The sequence below is a fragment of the Thalassophryne amazonica genome, chromosome 20 (assembly GCF_902500255.1).
Source record: "Thalassophryne amazonica chromosome 20, fThaAma1.1, whole genome shotgun sequence".
Taxonomy (NCBI): Eukaryota; Metazoa; Chordata; class Actinopteri; order Batrachoidiformes; family Batrachoididae; genus Thalassophryne; species Thalassophryne amazonica.
In genome coordinates this window covers 46,709,341-46,724,285 of record NC_047122.1, presented here as the reverse complement: position 1 = coordinate 46,724,285, position 14,945 = coordinate 46,709,341, and the positions used below count along the sequence as shown (strand labels likewise).

The 14,945-nt window shown below is 41.7% G+C and overlaps 1 protein-coding gene across 1 annotated transcript; it reads left to right on the top strand.

The window, feature by feature from the left end:
• Positions 1–2,178: 2,178 nt before the first annotated feature.
• ubqln4 (ubiquilin 4) lies at positions 2,179–14,682 on the top strand. The gene is made up of 11 exons (XM_034160434.1): positions 2,179–2,322; positions 7,152–7,303; positions 7,485–7,630; positions 7,731–7,993; positions 8,270–8,428; positions 8,613–8,838; positions 8,944–9,083; positions 11,125–11,208; positions 11,791–11,906; positions 12,010–12,166; positions 13,291–14,682. The coding sequence occupies exons 1-11, from the start codon at positions 2,179–2,181 to the stop codon at positions 13,441–13,443; spliced, it is 1,740 nt and encodes a 579-aa protein (XP_034016325.1). The 3' UTR covers positions 13,444–14,682.
• The last annotated feature ends 263 nt before the right edge of the window (positions 14,683–14,945 follow it).

Below are 14,945 nucleotides of genomic sequence, written 5' to 3'. Positions count from 1 at the left end.
TCCCGCCACCACCGGGGGGCGCTATGGCGCAGGTGGGAACTTAAGATATGTAGACGTTCAGGGCAGAGCCCTCTTCATGTCCAGCAAGTTTGAAGGATCTACGATGAAGTATGTGGGTGTGACAGCCGTTCGAAGTGAAATGGCGTGCTCCGAAAAGCTCGCCAAACTTTGACGACCCCTAGCAGCCACGCCTTTTGACTTAATTAGAATCTTTTGATAACTTTTGATCACCATTGTGTTGTGATGATTTTGACCAAATTTGAAGACGATCAGATGAAATCCCTAGGACGAGTTCGTTCAAATGTACGAGGTCTATTAGAAAAGTATCCGACCTTATTATTTTTTCAAAAACCATATGGATTTGAATCACGTGTGATTACATCAGACATGCTTGAACCCTCGTGGGCATGCGAGAGTTTTTTCACGCCTGTCGGTTCCGTCATTCGCCTGTGGGCAGTCTTTGAGTGAGGAGTCGTCCACCCTCTCGTCGATTTTTTTCATTGTTTAGGAATGGCTCAGAGACTGTTGCTTTGTTTGATAAAAATTTTTTTCAAAACTGTAAGGCACAACTGAGTGGACACCATTCAATAAATTCAGCTGGTTTTCGGTAAAAATTTTAACGGCTGATGAGAGATTTTGGTCTGGTAGTGTCGCTTTAAGGACGGTCCACGGCGCCTGACGGCGATCTGCGCTTCGAGGCGGCAGCGTCTCGCCATTTCAAGTTGAAAACTTCCACATTTCAGGCTCTGTTGACGCAGTAAGTCGTCAGAGAACAGAGAACTTTCAGAAGAAGTCGGCATGAGGAGTTTATTCGGACATTCCATTGTTAACGGTCATTTTGTAATGAAAGAACGTGCGGGCAGAGTCGCATGTCGGGCTGGACCCGACCGCGGGGGGTCGCGGCAGGAAAAACACCTCAGTTGGAAATCTTAACGGGCAAGTTGGAACATGCCCAAGCTGTTAAACAATTTCTCAGTTACTCACTTGTTGAAAGCCATTAAAAGCCGCCTGAATTCTACAAATGGTTTTCAACACGGAGGTGTTTTTCCTGTCGCGGCGCACAAAGATTTGCAGAGTCGTCACGGAAACGACTCGGCGAATTTGCGCGTACGTCTTTCATTAAAAAAATGTCCTTAAACAGTGGAATGTCCGCATAAATTCCTCATGCCGGCCTCTTCTGAATCTTCTCTGTTCTCTCACGATGTCCTGGGTGAGTTAAGCCTTAAATTAGGATGTTTTCAGCTCGAAACAGGCCGACGACAGCGCCTGGAAGCGCTGCATGACGTCCTGCTCCGTGGGAAGTCCTTACACCGACAGAAACACCCCATAATCTCTCATCAGCCGTTAAACTTTTCACAGAAAACCAGCTTAATTTCTCGAATAGTGTCCACTCGGATATTCCTCACAGGTCCAGAAAAAATTTTGATAAAGCAACGCGCGCCGTTTCGAGCAGCGTGTGAAACAAAGGAATTCAGCCGAGAGGGCGGGACCACATCTCACTCAAGGCCTGCCCACAGGGAAATGACGTCACCGACACGCGTGAAAAAACTCACGCATGCGCACGAGGGTTCAAGCATGATTGGTGTAATCGCATGTCATTCAAATCCATATAGTTAAAAAAATAAATAAAAGGGTCGGTTTATTATCTAAGAGACCTCGTAAGTAGTGGAAATGGCCAAAAATGGCAAAAATTTGCTCAAAATCGAAACTTAAAATCAAAATGGCCGACTTCCTTTCGATATTTCACCATGACAGTAAGAGACTTTTTCGTGCGTCCTGGCATGGTAAATATGTGTACCGAATTTTGTGAGGCTACGACGAAAAAAGCCCAATGCGGAGGGGTTTTTGAAAATTTCTAGGGGGCGCTATTTCGCGATTTTTCTGCGACCATGTGCGGCGCCCCCAAAATATCGAATTTCGGATCCGGCCGGACGACTTTGGAAAGTTTGGTGAGTTTTTGAGCATGGGAAGAGGCCGAAATTTCGATTTCAAGAGTGAGAATAATAATAATAATAATAATAAACAGCGCAATTACAATAGGGTCATCGTAGGACGTTGTCTACTCGGGCCCTAATAAAAATTAATGAATAGATGTGACTAGCCGCATTCTGAAAGATTTGACCTCTCGTGACCCGGAAGCTGACGCCAAACCCGAGCTGTTCCTTCGGCCGAGCAAAGATGGCTGACAACGGCGCCGCGGATCCTGGTAATAACAACAATAATACACCTGAAGCTTCGGAGGGCACAATAATTAAGGTCACAGTCAAAACGCCTAAAGACAAAGAAGAAATCGCCATCGCAGAAGATGCTTCTGTCACTCAGGTTTGTAACGCCGAGCCGATGCTCATAACTTACAGCTAATTAGCCGCGTTAGCATGTGCGCTGACTGTTACCGGCTCGCTGTGGGCGCGTGAAAGTGAAGAACTCTCTTGTTATAAAAGTACAACTGTTTGTATCACTGTGTCGTTTGCTTTATTAACGTTTTGAACTCGTAAACGTGGTGTGTTTTGAAAACGGCTAAGCGGTTAGCCAGCCAGTGTTCACGCTTAGCTTGCTAGTTGGCTAACTCACTGAGGTTATGGAGTCAACGCACGAATCCAAACAAGTGTCAACTGACTGCTGCGCTGTTATTTGTTGGACTCATTACTGCCAGCCCGGTCAATTTTTACAACCGTACGCTTATTTTGAGTGTATATTGCGTTTAACCGGTTTGTTTCCCGTTTTAGCGCAGTCGGCCTTTAAAGTTACGAAAGCTTGCTAGAACGTTCTAACAGGAGTCATTGAGTCACAGCTTTCTGGGGATTACAGTATTCTCAGTGGTGCTGCTGGCTCTGCTACCTGATAGACTACGATCAAGATGGTGCACACAACAAGGTTAAAATGTGATTTTCTGTGTGGATGATTGCTATCTAGTTAGCTTAAAGCATTCGAAATGTCTACAGGTATGGAAGATGTACTGTATCCCAAAACATGAATTCTACAGGCATGGTAGGAGAGGTAGAGAGTTGTACAAGACACGTTTGTAGACACGGAGGTAAGAATTTCAAGTTCCATGGAGAGAGAGAGGGTTAGTATCGGGTTAGGATAAACGAATCAGACTGCATAGATGTGTCACGTGACGACGATCGGCCAGTAAGAGCCATTCCATATAATCCCAACCTTTCGATCAATACAACTGCTTTGGTTTGGCATGTTTTACGTTTCATCTGAGGGTTTTAATTGTTCAGAAGAGTGTGGAGAGATCTCTTGGCCATCAGTAGTTGGGCAGTGACTTTTTAACTTTTTGCTTCTGTACACTACCACAATAGAACTGAAGTTAAACAGTGAATATGTTAGTTTAGTGTAGACTTTCAGCTTTAATTTAGATATTTAACAAAAATATTGCATTAACCATTTAGGAATTACAGCTAGTTTTATACACATCCCTCCATTTAGAAGATCCAACTGTTATTAATACAAATAACTGTTACAGCCAGTCTTCTGTTTTTCTTTAGACAAGTCAGGGGATGGATATGTGAACATTTATGTATCATAGCTTTCCTCACACAGGTTTTGAGAACTCCCTACCCCAGACTGATTTACCACCATGGAGTTGTATATAAGAACTAGAGAGTGCAGTAGTGCTGAGCTGTGTGCTGACAAGGAGGCGTGATCGCCATTTTAATTCCGGGCAAATTAGTGATTTGCGTACATAGAAGTTCAAGAAGCAGGTGGAATATGCCAGAAAGCTGCGCATGTTGGCAAAGCCACAAACGGAGGAACAAGGGAGACAATATTTCCTTCCATAAGTAAGTGGTTTTGGTTATTCTTGTCACTTTGTCCGTGATATTTGGATGATAAACAGCTGTATGTTTCATGCCGTACCTGTGTTGCCTGATGACACAGACCATTAACTCTTCACTTATGTCTAGTTGATATTTTCCACTGCTACCAATGTCTAGTTAAAATACTTGTCGTTAGTGATTAAAATTGTTTGACAAGACGGGATTTTTTTTAATTTGCACCTTAAAATGAGATTATAATGACCCGCAATGTGCTGCTCAGTCACACCCACACAGAGATGTGTACCCACACCACTGACTTCATGAATGAAACTCAGTCAATAAAGGATAATTGTGTAACACATGGAGATATATATATATATATATATATATATATATATATATATATATATATATATATATATATATATATATATATATATAGATATCACAACAGATTTCCGTCATTTGGAAAATTTAACCACACATACCCGCGCACACGTTGTCATACGTGTTTTGGGGCCGAAATATGATACTCTCACTGTCAAAGCAACATCCCATTCTGCGCTAATGAAAACAGCAGCAATGTCAGCGTGGACTGTGGAGGAAGGGACTGTGTGAATTTTCACTCCTCTCCGCTCAGTTTTCTCCTCCCTGTCCGGGGGGGGGCTAATCAGTCGGACCTGCGGCCTGGAGGACCGACGCCCAGCCGCTAACATACGGTGGCAGCAGGAGAGAACAAGTCACTTGGAAGAAAAGCGCTTAATCAGTGAAGTTCCACAAAAACCACACATGGAGATATTTTTTTCTTTCCTTTTTTACACGAGGGGCCGTAACTTCAGCTTGTCGGTGAGCCCACGTGACACCGGTAACTCCGTGCGCATTTGAAGGAACGAGTCACGTTTCACATAACGGAGGACATTATCTTTAACTTCAGTTGATGACGTGTCATATATTAATGATCCAGTCCGGGTCTGAGGGTTGGCTGCCCCTCGGAAAAGCCACGTTAATGAGGAATGAATAAAAACTCTGGTGGGACACAGCGGACGAGCCTCGTTTATTGATCGCACCAAATCCTCGTTAGTGACTTTAATCCACAAAAAAGGTGAGTCACGATTGATATCTTTAAATGGCTTTGATGAAGTTTACTTGCGGTACGCTACGTTTGTTTTACGAGTGAGAGCATTTTACCGTTTAAATGTGAATAAGCCAGTTTCAAGTTTCTCAGTGCGCATGCAAAATTTGACTTGCTCTTTTGAAGAGCACCCCCAGAATAAATACTGTTTTTATTTCACAGTTTGAAGTGACTTTTGTTTCAGAAGGCTTCGTACCCATTAAAATACACCAGAATACACAAAATTTGACTTGCTCTTTTAAAATTTTTTTGGGGGGGAGATCCCCCAGACCCCCATAATCAATACTGTGTTTTTATTTCACAGTTTGGAGTGACTTTTGTTTGAGGGCTTCATCCCCATTAAAATTCACCAGAATACACAAAATTTGACTTGCTCTTTTAAAAAATTTCTGGGGATCTCCCCGCCTCCAGAATCAATAATGTTTTTATTTCACAGTTTGAAGTGACTTTTGTTTCAGAAGGCTTCATACCCATTAAAATACACCAGAATACACAAAATTTGACTGACTTGTTTAAAAAATTTCTGTGGGAGATCCCCCAGACCCCCATAATGAATACTGTGTTTTTATTTCACAGTTTGAAGTGTCTTTTGTTTCAGAGGGCTTCATACCCATTAAAATTCACCAGAATACACAAAATTTGACTTGCTCTTTAAAAAATGTTCTGGGGGAAGCACCCCCAGACCCCCAGAATCAAGACCCCCACCCTTTTGTGTACCTTTATGTTCAGGTTTGCATTGTTTTTATGCTTTGTCTCTATCCTTAGAGACTATTTAGAATAGATTTGTATACTGTATAATGTGTTTATTGTATTTATTGAGGAAAAAACAGTGTGTTCTCCCACTACGCCACATTTTAGGGAATTGCTGGCATTGATTTTTGCCAGGAAAAAATTTCAGTCAGATGAAAATTTATTGCTTTAACCCATTTATATATATATATATATATATATATATATATATATATATATCTCATGGGTTACATGGTTGTAGGAGCCGCGCTGCGTTGAACGCAGCTGCAGCATTGCGCCTCAGCTTAGTAGCTTGAATAGTGCAGATCCGTGTAACTTTCAACACTTAATATTTGGGAATGTGTTTGCGTCAGAGTAAGTCTAATACTTTCCTGACATAATTTAATGTGATTTAATTTTACTGGCTCGATATCTAGGTCAAAATGGCATTTTAACATGTATTTTGCGAGCATTTTTCTGAGTGTGTTCAGTCGCGAATCTCCATTGAAAGTGCATTAACATCCGGGGACTTCATCAATATTTTACCTGGTTAGGAGACGTCATGTTGCTGTCCACGAAGGGACGGTTTCGTTTAGTATGCAGCTTTGGGAGTGCGCTCTCTAGTTCTCATATACAGCTCCATGTTTACCACACAGTACAATACTGTTTGTATTTCTTAATGATGAATATAAGTGCAGTCCAAGACGGGTTCAATGACTTGAAAATGTTCATGTGTCCACCCCTGACTTATTTAAAGAAAACCAAATGCAAAAGGGATCATTTGTATTAACAATAATCCTTATACTTGTCCAGTTTGGCTGTAATTTCTAAATGCTTAATGTGATGTAATGTGGCTTTCCCATTCTGTTGAATGGGAAAGTGTGTATAGATTTTTGACTGGCACTGTACGGTGGTTGTGGAGTGAACATGTCTGTTGATGTCATGTGTTTGAGCAATCTCTGTGAAGGAGTTTGATGCCTATGTATGTACATATAAATAAAGGTGCTTTAGGCATGAGGCAGGAATATAGATTGATAGAGTTGCCATAATGTTACTTGAATAATTGTCCTAAACATGATGTGAATCATTTCATATTCTTAGCTGTATTCTAAATGGTCAAAATTGTGCTTATGGCCAAATCTGCACTGCTTGTAGTTATTTGGAATACATTGTAAGGAACAAAACATCTTTCACTTGAGGTGAAAATTACAGGTGGTCTTAGACAAAAGATAGCTATATAAAGAGATTAGTTTCTTTGTATGTATAGTGCTCTATGCAAAACTCAAAGTTTATGAATGATTAAATGGCTTATGTTGTTTTAGTCGTGATAATAGCATACATGTAGAGATTTTTTTTTGGGGGGGGGGGGGGGGGGTGGTATTGGCCCTTTACCTCTTGTGACCTGTTCCTAGATAATAAAAAAAAAAAAAAAAGGGGGGGGGGGTGTTGAGAAGTCAATTACTGAATTTCATACTGTTCTTGCAAAGTCTTGCTCTTTTTCTTTATTGTCTCTTCGTTCCTCTTAGTTTAAAGAAGAGATCTCACGGAGGTTCAAAGCCAAACAGGACCAGTTGGTTTTGATTTTTGCGGGGAAGATCTTGAAGGATGGTGACAGTCTCAGCCAGCATGGCATTAAGGATGGCCTCACAGTTCACCTCGTCATAAAGACAGCACACAAGTAAGGCGACAAAAATGTACAAGACTCATTCATTTAGTTATATGTTACCACTACAGGATGGTTAAATTTGATTTGCTGTATGTTTAGTAAGTTACTTTTGTTTATGCTTGTCCTGACTCAGGCTCACCTGATGTTATTTAGAGATACTGAATTTTATCTGGACATAAAATCATTGTTATAGGGCTGCAGATGGTGGTGCCTCCTCATCTTCTAGTTCATCAACCCATGCAGCAAGTGCACCCAGTCCGAGTCCAGGCACCAATTCCACCTCCACTGCAGGCTCAACCGGGTCCGCTCCACCACCCACACAGACACCCAACATACTAAGTGAGCCCACTTATGTCACTTTCATTTTAAAAAAGTTTTTGTTTGAGCACTACAAAAATCTTGTCTGTAACAATCGTCATCCTCACCCACCCTCTCTTAGCTGGCTTTGGTGACCTGGCTAGTTTGGCTGGACTGGGTATGGGCTCAGCGAACTTCATGGAACTGCAGCAGCAGATGCAGAGGCAGCTGATGTCCAACCCCGAGATGCTTTCTCAGATAATGGAAAATCCTCTGGTGCAGAACATGATGTCCAACCCAGATCTGATGAGACAGATGATTATGGCAAACCCTCAGATGCAACAGTTGATGGAACGCAACCCTGAGATTTCCCACATGCTCAATAACCCTGAGCTCATGAGACAGGTGAGGCTAAATGGACTGTGCACAGACCTATTAGAACCTTTAGACATATAATTTTTTTTCAATTGTTTATAGTGTGTTATGATATCAGATTGCTTTAAAAACTTTTATAAAAATTATTCTGACAGTATTAAATAATTGTAATTTCTTGTACTAGGCGCACGCATATGTTTGCTATAGTAGTGTCCACCTGCATGTTTATGTAATATAGAATCAGCTTTGTTTACCACCTTACCTGACATACCTCCTAAATTTCCATGCTTCCTGCTGTCTTCCCAGACCATGGAGCTGGCAAGGAACCCAGCCATGATGCAGGAAATGATGCGGAACCAGGACAGGGCTTTGAGCAACTTGGAGAGCATCCCAGGAGGTTACAATGCCCTGAGGAGGATGTACACAGACATACAGGAGCCCATGTTTAGTGCTGCCAGAGAACAGGTAACTATGATGGATATTGTTTTCAAATCTGTTTTTGTGTGCAGGATTTGTATGGATACATTTTTCATTTTTGTTGCTGACATTGGGCACTAATTGGGTTTGTCAGGAGTTTATTGTAGCGCACTTGGCAAACAATAATTGATGATTCTTATGTTTGGCTTGTGTTCAATGTCTTTCCATATAGTTTGGGAACAATCCGTTCTCAGCTCTAGGTGGGAACTCTGAATCTGGTGCCCAGCCATCACGGACAGAGAACAGAGAGCCCCTGCCCAACCCATGGGGCCCGCCAAACTCATCTGCTAACCCCTCTGAGAGTGGAGGTGGCACAACTGGAAGTACTGGCACAACTGGGGGTACTAACCCCAGTGTGTCTAACCCTCTTGGCATTAATGCTGCCAGTTTGGGCAATGGTAAGAAGCATGTTGCATGGGTGTTGATACATTTGTTTGTGTGTGTTTTAAGTCATTAATTTACTCATTTGTCTGTATGTACATACACCCCTGTCTGTGTTACAGGCATGTTCAACAGTCCAGGTATGCAGAGTTTACTGCAGCAGATCTCAGAAAATCCTCAGCTGATGCAGAACATGCTGTCTGCTCCTTACATGCGCAGCATGATGCAGTCACTGGCTCAAAACCCAGATTTGGCCTCTCAGGTACAGAACAGAAATACACATGGACACATCTATTACACACAAGCCATAACAAAACACATGCAGACAGCCAGTTTCTTAGGTTATATGTAATGTGTTTGATTGTGTGCTGTGAATTCTGTTATTCAGTTATAATTAACTGAACCTTGCAAGGTTTGTTATGCTATCAGCTGTTTATGCCACTTTTCCATGTGGTGAAGATACCAGAGTCATACATTAAGGTGTGATGAGAACCCAAAAACAGAGCATCACTTTAATGGGTGAATTCGATACAGTTACTCATCCTGATCACGTGCTACGGCACAGATGCTATTTTTGTAAGATTTTATTGTCTTTTGGCTAGGAAGTAACAGCAAGGAATGAGATGTGTTGTTGCTTGTGTGATGACTCAGGACGGGTAATAATTGGGTTTTATAGATACTGGTACAAATCCTCATATTCCTTATCAGTACTCATACTTTTAAATACTTTTCAGCTTTCAGTAATGATTCTGTGATGTGAACAGTGCACCAACACTGTTTGAGTAGCAGTGATGCTACATGAATGTAGGAGAAATGGTGTTGGCGGTGGGGGGGGGATTAAATTATATTTAATAAGGTGTAGTTTGGTACATTCTTACAGTAGACATTACTGTTATTGTTGTGTGAATTGATTTACATTTGTCACCTGCAGAAATGTTCTTCTATGGCCATTTTTGGTTTTAAATGGGCTCCAAACCCCACAGTAAAGCAGATATACCTTTTGTCTACACTAAACTAAAGCCTGTGTCCCACCGAATAATGAAGGATGATTAATGAGCCTCGCATGGGTGTGTCAGCGATTATTTGAAGAATGACCCACGTTTTCATCTATCACGTATCCGCTATGAAGGTGCCTCTATGTGCCTCTCTGTAGCCCACGTGCCATGCAGCAACCTCTAGTGAGCTACGACCGACCTGTCATTAGAGTCTCGAATGGCTTGCATCAGCCACACTAAGCCACGTAGTGCCATGATAGCGACATAATGCCATGTTGGCGCACGTTTAGGCATGGGTTTGGTCCAAACCTCCAGCCCTCCCACACCTTTAAAGTGTGGGTTTTCAATTCACAGATTCACAGCAGCATTTAAAAATGTCACATTTTTTTAAATGAAGTCCAAAAATAGACGCTCCAGTACAGTCCCGCGGGTGTGTGCTGTGCGCCAGGCTGCTGTCCACTTGTAATGCACCAGACCAGCTAGAACCGAACCACGGGTTCCTGGAGAGCCGCCTCTGTGCTCCTCGCTGGCTTTATTTCCTCTGTGGCATTAAACGCACACACCGTGATCCCACTATAAACTTTATGTTCGTCCGTTTATTTCTGCAAAATTGCTCTTTTGCGCCCGTGCTGCTGTTGTCCATTCCTGGACAGCTGCCTCTGTGCTCCGTGTCACTGGCTTAAATTCCATCCCTGGCTTGCTGGCCTTATTTTTTTCCCTGGCTTTAAATACAGTCATTTTTACACCGTAATCACTTTTAACTTTGTGTTCGTTCGTTTATTTCTGCAAAATCGCTCTTTTGCGCATGGTGCCGTTCTGCATACAGAATGAGGTGGCTGCTTTAATTATATACACCTGTGGATCACTTTAAAAAACAAACATATATATATGTGTGTGTGTGTATGTATATTTCTTTATTTCTTCCGCAGCTTACAAATACAGGCACTGGCACCATTTTCATTTCACTTAATCACATTTATCTCCAGTTTTGTAGATGCAGAGGAAACACGTGATCACTGCAGGGTTCGGCTGACACGTCCTGCACCAAGCCAGAGAAAAATGACTATTCACTCACACCAACCATGACTATATCTGCTAATCTTTCTTGCATTTATAAAAGAAAAAAGTGTTGGACATGATTCATGATTTTATGTATTTATTTATTTTTTATTTTTTTTGTAAGTGATGGTGTTTTGCATTGGAAAACAAAACAGTTGCTACAGTGGAAATACCAGTTTCAGTGAATGGGTAATATTTCAAGATGATGATGGTGATATTAGTCTTAACACTTGTCTTTCTCCTTCCTAGGTTTTGATGAATAACCCCTTGTTTGCTGGAAACCCACAGCTGCAAGAACAGTTTAGAGCCCAGCTGCCCATTTTTCTGCAACAGGTACTGCATAAATATCACTAACGGGGAAGTTTGGATGCCTTTGGTATTAAGTGTCTACGGACTATCCTTAGGTACCATTGGAATGACTTTGTGACAAATGAACGGTGAATTTGTGAGGCTAGGATGAGGACTATCACTTGCATTATAAGGGAGCATCAGCTACGATATTTTGGCCATGTGGGTGATAATCTAGTACATAATTTCCTCAGTGTTGTTGTCTGTGGAGAAATGGGGATGGACCAGCTGTTGGGGTGATTGACCCAAGATGGTTCTGTGGTGTGGTGGATGCAGCACCAGCACTTGCTCCCTGACTTGCACAACGATAACTAGTGGAATTGTTGAGTAGTGCCAGTTAACCTACAGATAGCAGCATAATGAGTTGTCTCAGACCTGCTCTAAAAATGATGTGGACCTACTGGTGAATAATTCAGCTTCTCAAGCTTAACATCAGATTGTCTAAAACTCTAAATGCCAGCCATATATATACTTGGTGTGTCCCCCCCCCCAATCAGTTTTTAGTTTAGTTTGTGGCTTTCTTGCTTCATGTGACTCTAGAATCATTTGTTTTTCATTTGGCTGCAGATGCAGAATCCAGACGCTCTATCCGTAATGACCAACCCCCGGGCCATGCAAGCTCTAATGCAGATCCAACAAGGTCTACAGACCCTGCAGACAGAGGCACCGGGTCTCATGCCCAGGTACTCCAACACACTGAAAACTGTAAATGTATTTTAATAGTGTGTGTGTGTGTGTGTTTCTGTATGTATTTTAAGGTTTTGTTTGTTTTCTTCTTCAATAAAGTTTGATGTCTGGTGGGATTCCCGGCATACCAGCAGCAGGGGGCATGACCACAGAAAACCCTGCCTCCTCTCCCAGCACAGGAACAAATCCTACCCAGCAGCAGCTGATGCAACAGATGCTCCAGATGTTTGCGGGAGGAGGAGGCGGGAGTGCAACGGTACATACACACGTGTACAGAAATTCCATGTTTCTGTAGTTTTGTTCTGCATATCATTTTAGACTCCTACAAAGCTCATACACACAAGCAAAAGTGGCCTTCAGTAGCCACCAGGACCCTACAGTGTCAGTCAGAATTCAGGATTGCAGAGCTGGGCATGTATTGGTTTACGTCCCCCGCTGGCTGAAGGTCTGGAGTGGGATTATGTCACGACGATTTCTGTCTACCTGTCCCTCCCTCCCTAAAAGAGTATAAGCGTTCTGAAATGAACACTCACATTTTTAGGAGGAATTTCATGAAAGTTGGTACAAGTTTTTGTTATAGGTTGGTAATATGCATATTATCATATTGTTTGAGGTGGACCCATTTTACCAGAGTTATGGCTCTTGATTAACAAATCTACTCTCAATCAGTTTCATTAGTGGGTGCCTGCATTCTGAAATCAACTCCCCTCACATTTTTAGTAGGAATTTTGGGAAACTTAGTACTCTTCCTTGTTATAGGTTGGCAATACGCATATTGTACAAGATTGACACATTTTACCAGAGTTATGGCCCTTGATTAATAAACATAGGCACTGCTAGTTTCATGAATTGGTGTCTGCATTCTGAAATCGACTATCGCATATCTTGAAATGTTATCAGTGTGTAGCTAGCACTTGTGCCAAAGCAGTATTTTCCAGTGGGGGATAATGCCAAATCTGCTATCACAGATGAGGTTTATTTTATTTCTGCTGATTTTGACAAATTGGCAAAAAATTAATTTTCCCTCTCTGTCACCTGAAAAGGCCCTGCAGTGACAGCTTGTCTTTCTGACAAGTAAAGATATTTTCAACTTAAATGCAGTCAGAGTGGCCTTCAAAGGGGGGGGGGGGGGGGGGGGGGGGGGGTCCTGCTCTGAAAAAAAGATGCTGAGTGCAGTGGCTACATTTGTATTTAAAACAAAAACCGCTGCTGTCTCCCACTGGGGAAAACTATGGACACCTTATCACACCCACTTTCTTTTCCAGTAACTGCTGTTACATTCTACATTATTTACTTTTACTTTGTTGGGTTAAGTAGTATGAGTTGTTCTGCACTGTATTTATTTATTTTTAAATAAGTATTCTTAATTTGTCCCTGCAGACCCAGACTCCTGAGGTTAGGTTCCAGTCTCAGCTGGACCAGCTGAACGCCATGGGCTTCATTAACCGCGAGGCCAATCTGCAGGCCCTCATTGCTACTGGAGGAGACATCAACGCTGCCATTGAGAGACTGCTCGGTTCACAGCCCTCGTAATGATGTGCACTACATACTGACACGTGCATACACACATATGTACTCATGAACACACCCGGCATCCACAGAGAACCCAGAGAAATTAAAGTGTATTGTTCTAAAACTTTACAGAACTTCACGGGCATGATCTGTAAGACCCTCATCTGTTTTCAGATCGGTCTCTAGTCATCATCATTATTATTATTATTATTATTATTATTTTTTTTATTATTTTATTTTTTTTCCTCTCCTTTTTTCCTTCACATCCTCAACCCAGATCTTTGACCTAGACTACTGCTTTAGAGCCCAACTGAACCACCTAGCAAGGGTGATTTAGTGCAGTGAGGTGTGGAAAGTCTCATCTGGAAAGTGAATCGTGATTATTTTTTTCTTCATTATCTGCTCATAAAGCTGGAGTCGACTTTCACAGATCAGACATAGTGGCGATGTGATCGGCTGTTTCTTCTGTTCCACACTTTGGCAATTAATAGACAGTTTGTTTGCATTTATCCAACAAATTGATATGTGAAGATATTCTGCTTTATAGACAATAACCCAGAATAAAAATATGAAGGGTTTTTTTTTTTGGGCCAGACAAGATGTTCCGCTTCTTAGCTTTATTCTCAGAATTCTGCATACAGTAAAAAGCATTTTAAGCCCTACATCCTTTACTATTTATTAACTGCTTAAAATTTTTGCCTTCCACACTTTCTTAATGTGCTCCCACTCATGGGTGCACATTTCTCCACTATGACTTCTCGGCACAGCCCGTTTCAGCAGCAACAGTGATCCACAATGAATTTTACACATCATCCAGGACACCATCCACAGTCAGGTATCGTTTTGCGGCTCTGGAGCAGAGGATGGTGTTAGAATCAAAAATGGATGAATTTAAACAAGGTTAAATTTTAATCTTTTTTTTTTTTTTTTTTTTTTGAGTTCCCGTTACTACCTAGAGAATTATTCTTTTGTCGCTTATAAAATACACATTAAATTTGAGTGATTAATGGAAAGACTTTAGGAACACGTGTGGTATGGTGTCACCGCACATTTCTAAAAATCGAGTTCTAGGTTGTCATTCTGATTTCCTCCCTTTTGAAAATCTCAGCATTGTAGTTGTGGTAACCTTGGCAACTGCTGCTATAGCTTTGCTTTGTCTGTTGACCTCAGCTGAATCAATAAAATCCATCTTCCAATTCAAAATGTTGGAACTAACTTTTAACAGTACTGTACTAAAAAATAAAACATGGTCAAAAACTGTCTGCGCCCCATGTGTCTGATTATGGGCTTGTGACGATGTCGACAGAAAACAGAGCCTCATTTTGCGAGCCTGATCGCCAGCAAGATTGAAGTATGGTGGTGGTTCTTTGTGGGAGTGAAGCTGTGTTCGTAGAAATGGAGTTGGAGTGTTCATCGGAGTGGTCCCAAATTTCCAAAGAATTTTTATCATCACTGAAAAGAGCGCTGAGTCCTGGAAGAGATGGGGCAACCTCACAAGTCCCCATTGCAACACAATCAAGCCG